The sequence below is a fragment of the Gigantopelta aegis genome, chromosome 10 (assembly GCF_016097555.1).
Source record: "Gigantopelta aegis isolate Gae_Host chromosome 10, Gae_host_genome, whole genome shotgun sequence".
Classification (NCBI taxonomy): Eukaryota; Metazoa; Mollusca; class Gastropoda; order Neomphalida; family Peltospiridae; genus Gigantopelta; species Gigantopelta aegis.
This window is the reverse complement of record NC_054708.1, coordinates 67,466,528-67,479,677: the sequence shown is the minus strand read 5'-3', so window position 1 is coordinate 67,479,677 and position 13,150 is coordinate 67,466,528. Positions and strand designations below refer to the sequence as shown.

Genomic DNA, 13,150 nt, shown 5'->3' with positions numbered 1-13,150 from the left:
TACAATACCACCACATGCAACACTACTAGTTAAAGGACTATGAGGAATGATGTTTAGTTTATCTAATTATTATATAATATACATACCACAATTAAATAGTATTATATAATATACATACCACAATTAAATGTAACACTCGTGCAGATACCTACATGATGTTGTTAATGGTTTGATACACGAATACAGATGATATGTACATACAGTAGAACATGTTGACGAGACAATTACAGACAGAAAAGCAACCAAAGCAAGATGATACAAATCAGCATGGTATATGCAGTCTATGAAGAGTGGAATTCTATAGCCACATTTACCTGCAGCCGACTTCAGTGTATTTATCTAACAAAAAAACACCCAGTTTTCGGTTAGCACTAAACCCCAAATTACACCAAGAACAAAAGAAAATCCAAAAGTTTTATATCTGAATGACCAAGGGATGCCAGACCCTAAATGTACATGTATGGTCATTGGCAAAGCCTGATAAGACGAACTGAACGTTTTACAACAGCCCAGCAAGAACAGACAAGACAGCGATCATTGCAGACTTGCATGAACCTATAGTGGATAAGGGGACATTAAGAAATGATTGCATCTGTTTTGGTGACTTGGTTTCAAAGAACTTGTCCAGCACCTGTATTGAAAACACTGCTCAAGTGTTCAGGTTAAGGATACAATTACAAACAGAATATTTAATCAGCTATTAAATGTAGGTCTCTTCTATTAAAATAAATTTTCAATTATCAATAAGTCTTTTGTATGCATTTTTTTGAAAGGCTGGACATATCAGGTTTTTTTTTTTATAATTAAAAGGTAATTAAAACAATATCAAAAGAATGGCAGATAAATTAAATAATATTTAGAATAAAGAGAAATTAATCAGCATATTATTTTTAAAAAACAACTCTGTCCGTAAAAATTAAATAATAAAAAAGAATTAATTTGATACTGAACCCCCCCTACTCATATATATACACATGTAGCCACATGATATGCATTTGTAAATGTAGCTAAGATTTCCACGCTTATGGACTTGAACACTGGTGTGACTTTCACAGCACACAAAACACCCATCACTATGGAATATATGACATGTACATAGTTTACTCTTGGGTAACAAATCAGACCTGTGTGAAATCGCACAGCAAAAACACCACCAGTAGCAGACATCCACCAAGATGTAACCTTCATTACAGAGAACCAATAAACTTGCATTTCGGTAAAATGTCAGCTATAAATTGTTTTTTTCTTTATTTGAAAAATAATACTATAAGACAGAAAATATGTATGCCATACTTTTTTTATTATTAAAGTGAATATATTATAGATGAATATTTGTTTTGTTTTATGATTTTCATAGATCTCCTTATTTTTGTTTATTAATATATATGAACCCCAGTATTTTCTATAGAATGACTAATGTGACAGGGCTCCTGCTTATAAAACTTTGTTAGTTATGACTTGATAAAGTCTGAATTGATATATGCAGTTTGTAAGGGTTTGCCACAATGAAGTTTTATAGTTTTGTGGAAGCTTTGATTTCTTAAGCCTAGGGCCTGAATTATTTTAAAAGTAAAAGTAAAGTTTGTTTTATTTAACGATGCCACTAGAGCACATTGATTTTTTTTTTCTTATCATTGGCTATTGGATGTCAAACATATGGTCATTCTGACACTGTTGTTTTTTTAATAGAGGAAACCTGCTGTCGCCACATAGGCTACTCTTTTACAACAGGCAGCAAGAGATCTTTTATTTGCACTTCCGACAGGCAAGATAACACAAACCATGGCCTTTGTTGAACCAGTTATGGATCACTGGTCGGTGCAAGTGATTTACACCTACCCATTGAGCCTTTCGGAGCACTCACTCAGGGTTTGGAGTCTGTATCTGGATTAAAAATCCCTATCCTCGACTGGGATCCGAACCCAGTATTTAACAGCCTGTAGACTTGATGGCCTAACCATGACGCCACGGGAGATTTACGTGCACATTCAGAACAAGCTGTTGTAATGCACACCTGTCCTGGGCGCAAGTGTTGGCCTTGGCCAGCTCCTCCGTCCAGGACAAGAAAAAAGGGTTGGGGTGGGTGGAAGAGGGGACTGCCCGGGCTGGCAAGTGCAAGGGAGCACCAGCAGCTCAACCGGAATCGGTAGTGGGCAGGGGCAATTTTGGTGCCATTGATTTTTGAATATCCCATAGGATTAATGAATGTTTAACGACAGCACAATAATACATATATTGGCTATTGGTAGAATTAAGTCAAAAAGGAAAGTAGTGTGCTATTTCTTGAAGGAATTTTGGCACATGTTTGAAAGATTCATCGAAAGAAAGAAAAAAAAGGGAGCTACATGTTAAATTTGAACTTAGTTTGCCGAGAGTAGCTCGGAGTGGGAAGGGGAGTGGTGGAGTCTGAATACCAAAGCAGAATTCATTGTCAAATATAAAACTGTTAAGATGTTGTAAGCATTCCACGTATCTACGGAATGTATAAAGACATTATAAAAGTTATGTAATAAACCAGTCCAAGTTACACACGCCCTTACACACGATTATATGTTGACCTTTTTGTGTTAACTCTGTGGATAAGTAGCCAATCAGACCAAATCAGACAATTTCCAGCCAAAACAGTTCCAGCTAAAGGTGTTGGTATTTAACAACACATATCTAATTAACTAACTTATTAGTTTGAGTTTTCAAACAATTTGGTTAGAATGGTGGAAACCAATTATGGTAATGGGAATTAACAGCAACAGCGTGTAAGTAGGAGGGCTGTCGGATACAAATAAATTATTTGAGCAGATTGTGATATAGAAACGTTTAATAGTACTCTTGAATGTATACAAATAGCAGCCAGTGCACCACAACTGGTATATCAAAGACCGTAGTATGTGCTATCCTGTTTGTGGGATGGTGCATATAAAAGATCCCTTGCTACTAATGGAAAAATGTAGCGGGTTTCCTCCCTAAGACTATGTCAAAATAACCAAATGTAGACATCCAATAGCTGATGATTACTAAATCAATGTGCTCTAGTGGTGTCGTTAAACAAAAACTTTTTTCTTAATTTTTATTTATAAAAATAGATTTTCTAAATTAGTTTAAAATCTACCTTTAATGACAAACACAAAATGTTATGTCAATTACCAGTTGCGTTGAGTAACAGTACACACATATATATTGTACATTTATACAAATAGGTTTTTTCAAACAAGTTAAAATTATCTACTTTATCCAATACATACTGACAAAATGTTGATGTTAAATTCCTGTCTCTTTTCTCAAAGTAAATTACCCCCCCCCCCCCCCCCCCCCGTGTTACATAAATAAAATAACTTGTCTTAATAAATTAGTTGTTCTTTGAATATGTAGTGAAACAACTTTGACTTTGACTTTTAAAAAATAATTTATCTCATAAAAGCCTGGATTGTAATGTACTTTTCTTTTTTATTTGGTTATTTTCTTCCACTTATTTAATTAATCAAATTAATATTTTTTGAAGATGAATACTTAAAAAATTTTCTTCTTGTGACAATTTTTAATAAACTTACAATTGCCCACCCATCTCTGCTACTTTAAGGTTAAACACATGGAAATAACTTTTTAAATCTGAAGTTGTAAATTCTGGTAAATATTTCCAAAATGGCCGCTCTGATATGAACCGATCTGAGGTGGTGTTTTTGCACATGCTTCACTTGATTATATCTGTCCTAGCACTAGATGTTGTCCAGTACAGGGACACGTACTTACATGAAAAATAACGTCACTGCTCTAATCTAGATCTACAAAACAAAACATAATTCAACTCAAAACATGGCGACAACAATTAAAATTCACATAAAGAAATTTAGTAATTTCTTCCAGAATATGCCTTTACCACAGAAGCTTAAAGCATGTGCTTTAAAAAAGAAAGTAAACTTTTCAACAACATTTAGAAGATGTGCAACAGTAAAGGCATTCAAGAAAAAAAGAAGTTTAAAATAAAATGTATGCTATGCAGTAAACCAGTGAGATGGTTAAAGATAAAATTTGACAAAATACGGACATCTGATAAATTAAAATATTTCAATTTCTTTTAGTAAAGAATATAAAATATTTCTTTCTGGAACTGAATATTAGTTATTTACATGATGTAAATTTTGATCATTTAATTTTAACAGAAAAATATGCATAATCAGCATTAATTAGAGAAACATTTCTACATTACTATCTAAGTGTACAAGACAAACTTTCTGCATTCACAATACAACAATGTACAAATAACACAAACTGCCTAGCTACAGTCTACCCTACAATTCTTGCTCGAGCCATGACCCTTCATTCGTATTAACTTAACAGAATTTAATTAGAACTACAGGACCTTCAAACCCATGCATGATTTAAAAGCTAAAACGTTTTACTTTAAACATGGGGACAGTGCAGCACTTAATATATTCACTATGAAATAACCAGCTGCTAATTTGTTACTGATCCTTACTTCTCTAAAGGTTGTTTTAATGTGCCATCACACCTCAAATAATGTAATAATAAATAACACTTAATTAAATAAATAAAATAAATACATAAATAAGATATTTAACCTAGTCCATCCCTAATGGAACTTTTTTTTTTTTCACACTATGAAATTTACTACTAGTTATTTATTTCTGAGCCGATTATTTTCTAAATTGCAAACAAAATTAGTAACGTTTTACTATTTCCAAAACACTTTTACTTTTCTTCGTATGTCAAACCAAACTGAAATTATTTACAAAAAACATTTGTGTAAGAAGGGACGGACTATAGCATCATCTGGCTTCGTAGTTAAAAATGGATTTAAAAACCCCCCAAAAACAACAATTTTTAAAAAGAATTCAAACACCAAATACAATTACAAAGATATGACACCAGGTGCTATATAATGACACAAGTTTTAATGAACTAGAACTTGCTGCCTGTGACAACTAGCACAAAAAAAATGAAAACATAACACAGAGCAGAGTTGACACCAGTGCTATCACCAGAAAAATACACGTAACCTCAGCTTGCTTTCCAACTTCATAAAAACTATTTATTATAAAACAGGAAGCAGGAAAAAGATACAAAAACCCTGCAAATTATCAGTTGTAACAGAAATTTAGAAGAATTAGTTGGCCATCTGTTCTGTCACTAAAGTCAGATTGACCTAGCCAGTTATATAAAAACCCATTGACACAAAACAGTACGAAAGACTCCAACAGTGGTGTAAAATAACCTTCAAAAGGAAAAGGAAAGTAAAAAGAATAGTTTTGACCCATGAATGTTATCATAATGCATGATTTACAGCACACAAAAGAAGAAACCTGCTGCCACCAATTCTACTTTCAAATCAGCAGTTACCCTTTCCACCAACAAAAAGAGTGTATACCAAAAGGTTTCAACATTCTAGTCTGTTGGCCTCAGAGCCAAAACTTGCTTCAACTGACTTAAATCAATGCTAATGTGAAGAGCCGATTACCTTAGGCCTACATAATTATTTATTTGCACTATGAAAAGAAATTACATTTTTTTTCCAGAAATGAATTCATTTTAAAAATTGCTTATGTGGTTCATATCAGTGGAAATAAGTCTGCAAAACTTTCCGTCAAGAATCAGTAATTTTTCAAGGTGTTAATTAGTATTAGAGGAACCTTCTTTTACTAGGGATGTCAACTGATCGTGAAAACGAACAAACACACACCCATGGTCCACCAAGCTATAAATGGACAGTCCTACTAGAAAGGTGAAGCCACAAATGGATAGTCCAACTAGAAAGGTGAAACTATAAATGAACAGTCCAACTAGAAAGGTGAAGCTATAAATGGACAGTCCAACTAGAAAGGTGAAGCTATAAATGGAGTCCCAACTAGAAAGGTGAAGCTATAAATGGACAGTCCAACTGGAAAGGTGAAGCTATAAATGGACAGTCCAACTAGAAAGATGAAGCTATAAATGGACAGTCCAACTAGAAAGGTGAAGCTATAAATGGACAGTCCAACTAGAAAGGTGAAGCTATAAATGGACAGTCCAACTAGAAAGGTGAAGCTATAAATGGACAGTCCAACTGGAAAGGTAAAGCCATAAATGGAGTCCAACTAGAAAGGTGAAGCTATAAATGACAGTCCAACTGGAAAGGTGAAGCCATAAATGGACAGTCCAACTGGAAAGGTAAAGCCATAAATGGAGTCCAACTAGAAAGGTGAAGCCATAGAATCAGTAATTTTTCAAGGTGGTAATTAGTATTAGAGGAAACTTCTTTTACTAAGGATGTCAACTGATCGTGAAAACGAACAAACACACCCATGGTCCACCAAGCTATAAATGGACAGTCCTACTAGAAAGGTGAAGCCAAAAATGGATAGTCCAACTAGAAAGGTGAAACTATAAATGGACAGTCCAACTAGAAAGGTGAAGCTATAAATGGACAGTCCAACTAAAAAGATGAAGCTATAAATGGACACTCCAACTGGAAAGGTGACGCTATAAATGGACAGTCCAACTGGAAAGGTGAAGCTATAAATGGACAGTCCAACTGGAAAGGTGAAGCCATAAATGGACATTCGAACTGGAAAGGTGAAGCTATAAATGGACAGTCCAACTGGAAAGGTAAAGTCATAAATGGACAGTCCAACTAGAAAGATGAAGCTATAAATGGACAGTCCAACTGGAAAGGTGAAGCCATAAATGGACAGTCCAACTGGAAAGGTTAAACCACAAATGGACAGTCCAACTGGAAAGGTTATGCCACAAATGGACAGTCCAACTAGAAAGATGAAGCTATAAATGGACAGTCCAACTAGAAAGGTGAAGCTATAAATGGACAGTCCAACTGGAAAGGTGAAGACATAAATGGACATTCGAACTGGAAAGGTGAAGCTATAAATGGACAGTCCAACTGGAAAGGTAAAGCCATAATGGACAGTCCAACTAGAAAGATGAAGCTATAAATGGACAGTCCAACTGGAAAGGTGAAGCCATAAATGGACAGTCCAACTAGAAAGGTTAAGCCACAAATGGACAGTCCAACTGGAAAGGTTATGCCACAAATGGACAGTCCAACTAGAAAGATGAAGCTATAAATGGACAGTCCAACTGGAAAGGTGAAGCCATAAATGGACAGTCCAACTAGAAAGGTTAAGCCACAAATGGACAGTCCAACTGGAAAGGTTATGCCACAAATGGACAGTCCAACTAGAAAGATGAAGCTATAAATGGACAGTCCAACTGGAAAGGTGAAGCCATGAATGGACAGTCCAACTGGAAAGGTTAAGCCACAAATGGACAGTCCAACTGGAAAGGTTATGCCACAAATGGACAGTCCAACTAGAAAGATGAAGCTATAAATGGACAGTCCAACTGGAAAGGTTATGCCACAAATGGACAGTCCAACTAGAAAGATGAAGCTATAAATGGACAGTCCAACTGGAAAGGTGAAGCCATAAATGGACAGTCCAAATGGAAAGGTTATGCCACAAATGGACAGTCCAACTAGAAAGATGAAGCTATAAATGGACAGTCCAACTGGAAAGGTGAAGCCATAAATGGACAGTCCAACTAGAAAGGTGAAGCTATGAATGGACAGTCCAACTGGAAAGGTTAAGCCACAAATGGACAGTCCAACTGGAAAGGTTATGCCACAAATGGACAGTCCAACTAGAAAGATGAAGCTATAAATGGACAGTCCAACTGGAAAGGTGAAGCCATAAATGGACAGTCCAACTAGAAAGGTTAAGCCACAAATGGACAGTCCAACTGGAAAGGTTATGCCACAAATGGACAGTCCAACTAGAAAGATGAAGCTATAAATGGACAGTCCAACTGGAAAGGTGAAGCCATGAATGGACAGTCCAACTGGAAAGGTTAAGCCACAAATGGACAGTCCAACTGGAAAGGTTATGCCACAAATGGACAGTCCAACTAGAAAGATGAAGCTATAAATGGACAGTCCAACTGGAAAGGTGAAGCCATGAATGGACAGTCCAACTGGAAAGGTTAAGCCACAAATGGACAGTCCAACTGGAAAGGTTATGCCACAAATGGACAGTCCAACTAGAAAGATGAAGCTATAAATGGACAGTCCAACTGGAAAGGTGAAGCCATAAATGGACAGTCCAACTAGAAAGGTGAAGCTATGAATGGACAGTCCAACTGGAAAGGTTAAGCCACAAATGAACAGTCCAACTGGAAAGGTTAAGCCACAAATGGACAGTCCAACTGGAAAGGTTAAGCCACAAATGGACAGTCCAACCGGAAAGGTTAAGCCATACATGGACAGTCCAACTGGAAAGGTGAAGCAAAGTTTAGTTTTACTCCTACTTGGAGTCGAACCTTGCCTTAAACTCAAATTAATGTTTAACGTATTGAAGAGTTAAATGTTCACCTACAATTTCTGCCCAAGATACAATGAAATCCCGGACATACAAACAACAGAGTACTTTGTTAATAATAATGTGTCATTCACTGCATAAGAATTCCTGGTGGAATATACTTTCAATGATCTTGTCCTTGAATTCTTCACATGAATAACAAACCAGTGTGATTCCACTGGTAATTCAAGTTAATAATTTTAAATGACCTTTGACCACAAAAATTATCAATTTGTCAGGATCATGTAACACAATTTCAACTGAATGGGTTTTCTAAGCTTCACACCAACATGCACAGCAATCCATTTTCTACTTCAGTGACCTTGACCTCTGACCAAGTTAAGCATGAGGGTCCTACGGAATACATTCTGGGGTCAATCTGCTAAGCAATCTAATATTAGACAAAACATACATTAAGTTAACAACATAATTTAAAATTCCATACAACAAAAAGTCAGCGATTTGGAACCTACTTTTAGGCCATGAGTACTTGTAAATATTCATAACCAATGTGTAGACACACCAAATACCAGCAGAGTTTCTTTACAATTTGTCAGGTCAACCAACAGTCCCATATATTAAAGTTAATGTCCTAGTTAGAATATCAGGCCTATTAATATAACATACTGTATAGAGCTACAACCACATGCAAAGTTTGACCAGATGGTGATACAACTAACTGAAGTATAATTCTCTCTTGAAACCTTAACAATGTTTCCGAAACAATCAAAGACAAAAATCTATATTTAAAAAAAAAAAAGTTTTTAAATTACTACTAAAATGTACTATTACTTGGAAAGCACAATAAAAGAATAAAATTTGAAAGAAAAAGAAAAAGAAAAACAAACTAGAACTGAAAGTTCTATCAACTGGAATCTTAATACAACAAAAGAAAAAAGAAAACTAAGTATTTAACATTTTGGTATAACTTAAAATGAATTATCTACCAAAATTCACCAGTATATCAAGAAACGAAGTAAAAATAATTGTTGTAAACACTAAAAGAACAAAATGAAGGAAAAAACAACACTACTAGAATGCATGCACAAGTGTGAGGCGTGACAGGCCTATGATAACTAAACACCACCACCAGTCTACTGCAGGATACGTCTCTTCTTGTTAAACAGTTTTTATAAATATCTTCTTTTTTTCAATATTTTTCTTTAAATCTCATAAGACAGAATCTGTCATCATGCCAAATGTGAAGAAAAAACATTCTTTGCTATTACATAAACACCCTGATTCATGTTTGAAAGAAGTAATGGAAAACACTGTTAGATGTAACATTTAATGACGCCACTAGAGCACATTGATTTTTGTTACATTTATAAGAGACACCTCCAACAAATTCAAGTATGAACACAAATATAAATTTAAAATACACAAAAAATAAATAAAATGCAGGTTAGAAGCAATAAAACAACCTGATCAAAAAGGTGTGAAACTTTGTGATTTGCAAAAATTGTGTGTGGCATTAATTAAAAATAACCAAACCATTTTAATCTAGAAACACTAAATTCAATTTAACTGAAATAACTGCCAGAAAATTTCTTGGGTGAAAATTATATACAGCCAGATGAAATTACGAGTACTGGTTTGTCATTTTACTATTGTATTGCTCAAAGAACTGAATATACCTACATCAGTACATGTCTTTTAGATGAAAACTATCAAACTAGCCCTATATAGAAAATGGTTTGCATATAATTGCAATGGAAGCTTAAAATAAAGGTTAAGATGAAACCAAATAAGGATGCATGGGCACAAGATTTTGTAGAGAAATTTGTTTTAATATTCTCAAAAGTTTTAAAACCTAAAATATAATAAAAGATCTCCCTTGCAGTCTTTTATCTTGCCAATTTAAGATATATTAATTTAAAATGTGTTAACAAATAGTTATTTAAACAAAGTGTCCTTTTTTGAGTCTAAATACATTTAACAAACAATTGGATTTAATTTAATGCTTTAAAATACAATCTATTCTAAATTAACTAGTCCTACCATTTTTTTTCATTTTATTATTCTTCTTCTTCTTATTTTTAAATATAATATGTTGGATTAAAACTTTTAAAAAACCCCATCCCAAAAACATTAATTTCAATTATTACACAGCAAACAGCAGCTAGAAATTATAACTTGTAAAACAGCTAGGTTTCTAAATTAAGCTAACAAGTATTGTTAAAAAAAAAGAATATTTTTTTTTAATAAAAACATCCATTAAGAAAACAAAAACCTAATAATGTGAACAAGTTATGGCTGAGCAAGAAAAGGGTTAACACAATGTTAGGAATAAATAACGGGGAAGTGAATCCAAATCACTGACTTAGTGCATAGCATAGAAAACTGGAGTGTTTACCCTGCTGCATAGGATATCCCATCACGCTTTGCTGCTGTCCGTTGAACTGCTGTCCGGGTTGCATCATCTGTCCAAACTGTTGGACGCCCATATTAGACATACTACTGCAACATAAAAACAACACTCTCTTAAAAACACTGGGAAGTACATAATTTCAGATAAAATGTAAAAGTATGAAATTTAAAAAATAGCACAGATCTGATACTTAATTCACAGCTGAAAACTCTATACTATATTTGAATAAAGATGATTTTTCACCATTACAGTTCAAATTCATTCTACTCTGTGAACACTATGCTGCGAAACCATATTCCTGCAAGTGTTTTTACGTGTTGATCTGAACAGTCTGATAGTTGTATCCACTGGCTAGTATCATTTCCTCTTTCAACCATCTCAATTAATTGACCCCATCACCCGTCTTAATTACCATTTACAAAAGCATCTTACTCGTATGTATCCACTAGCCAATTAATTACCCCATCACCCACCTTAACTACCATGAAGAAAAGCATCTTACCCATATGCTTGGTAGTTGTATCCACTAGCAGGCCACTGGCCGCCCATTCCTTGTGCTGGAATGTAGCCTCCTTGGCCCATGTTTTGGTAGGCGTTTGCCCCGCTCGGGTACCCACCCCAGTAGCCGACGTTATAAAATCCCCCGTATTGTGATGACTGGGAGGAGGGCTGCTGGAACTGCTGAGGAGCTTGTTGCTGCAGAAAACAAGACACAGTTGTTGACATAACACTACAAAGATCATGCATAATGAAGTGGTAAAAGAAATCGTAACGATCAGAATCATGAAAATTACGAAAAATAGTGAAAACCGCTTTTTTGTTTTTCTACATTAAGAGTTTTACTGGGAATTAAAACAATGTGATTGATGCTTAATAAACAGAACTAGAATTCCGTACAATCAAATGTCTTATTTATCATAAAAATAATTTGGTGCAACTATAAACCATGTTTTAATGACCATTAAACTTTAATGCGTAAGTTGATGTTGTCGCAGTTGGAAAAGTAATACCTATATCTCTCCTTTTTACTGAGACAAAAATGGTCTACCTGTGTTTGCCCCAAATACAATAAACATATGGTTTAAAATCAAATGGTCTGCATATATGACTACAATTGATTAGGGCCCCATTTTACAAAGTGAACTTAGTGCTAAGATCACCTTAAATGCATAGCTACTGTATGCTCTTAAAGTGATCTTAGTGGGGGGGGGGTTCCACAAAATTTAGGGCAACATTTACAAGGACATGACAGCTTACACAAAAATGAGATGGGCTAACTGAATTTATTTTTGCATAGTCCATAAATGGGTTTTCAGTTCTCGTAAGCCGTCTACATTACGGCCGATTTGGTCATATATGCGACCATTTTTTTTCATTTGGCAACTAAACATTTTATGCTATCTATATAAAAATACAAGTAGGCGCCATCTGGCTCCTAGATGGAAAAGTTACTGTAAAGGGCTAGCTCTGGGTGAGCAAAACTTTTCACCAAATTGTCTATTAGACTTCAAAAATTGCAGAAATTATTTTTGCCAAACTAAACTAAAATTCACCAACTGCTTTCAAAATTCGCAACTGGCGAAATTGGCGAGTGGCAGAGCTAGCCCTGGATCTAAAATAAAAGGTGTTGACCTGACGTGTATGACTAACCAAGACAGTGGAAAAACCCGAGAACGTGTCGTCTACCTGAGTCTGGCCCGTCTGCGCCTGATCATTCGACTCTTTGCCCCAGGAACACTTGACTACCTGTTCGTTGATTGTCGTACCGTGCACAGCGACAATAGCCTGAGCTGCAGATTCTTTTGAATTAAATCTGTAAGTGGACACAAAAAAACAATAGTTACATTAACACAGCAACCCTATTTCTAAATAAAACTGTCAGCATAATAAAGTGATCTTTTTAGTAAGTGTAACACAATATAGCAACAGTTATATATATTAGCACAGTAATCCATATTTCTCAATAAAACAACTGTTAGCATAATAAAATGATCTTTTTAGTAAGTGTACACAATACAGCAATAATTACATTAAAATAGCAACCCATATTTCTAAATAAAACTGTTAGCATAATAAAATGAATTTTTTTAGTAAGCAATAGTTACATTAACACAGTAATCCATATTTCTAAATAAAACAACTGTCTGCATAAATAAATTATCTCTTTACAAAACTAAAGTAACTGCTGACATAAACCAATTGCTTTAAATTAATAAACGAACACATAAACCTCATAATTTTGTTTTTAATAAACAGACAAACCCATTACCCATTAAAATGGATTCCTCTATTATGCAGGCTAGGGTTTTTCACAGCTATCTTAGAGCTATGAAATTGTAAAACCATGGTAGGTTATGATGTCACTACAGTACATGCCATAGAGACGTCATAGTTTACGATGGTTTTACAATTTTATAGCACT

General features: G+C 34.8%; 1 protein-coding gene across 9 annotated transcripts in view; it reads right to left on the bottom strand.

The window, feature by feature from the left end:
* Nucleotides 1–13,150, bottom strand: part of LOC121384380 (nucleolysin TIA-1-like) — a 172,031-nt gene that overhangs the window by 17,645 nt on the left and 141,236 nt on the right. For 6 of the 9 annotated variants that reach the window (XM_041514754.1, XM_041514758.1, XM_041514755.1 and 3 more), the window contains 3 exons: nucleotides 12,379–12,541; nucleotides 11,231–11,424; nucleotides 10,719–10,817 (listed from right to left, as the gene is read on the bottom strand). In XM_041514754.1, coding sequence (XP_041370688.1) covers nucleotides 10,719–10,817; nucleotides 11,231–11,424; nucleotides 12,379–12,541 — 456 coding nt within the window. Of the gene's footprint in view, nucleotides 1–3,744; nucleotides 3,777–10,713; nucleotides 10,818–11,230; nucleotides 11,425–12,378; nucleotides 12,542–13,150 lie in introns of all 9 variants that reach the window. The other 3 variants (XM_041514757.1, XM_041514756.1, XM_041514759.1) reach the window with 3 other exon arrangements.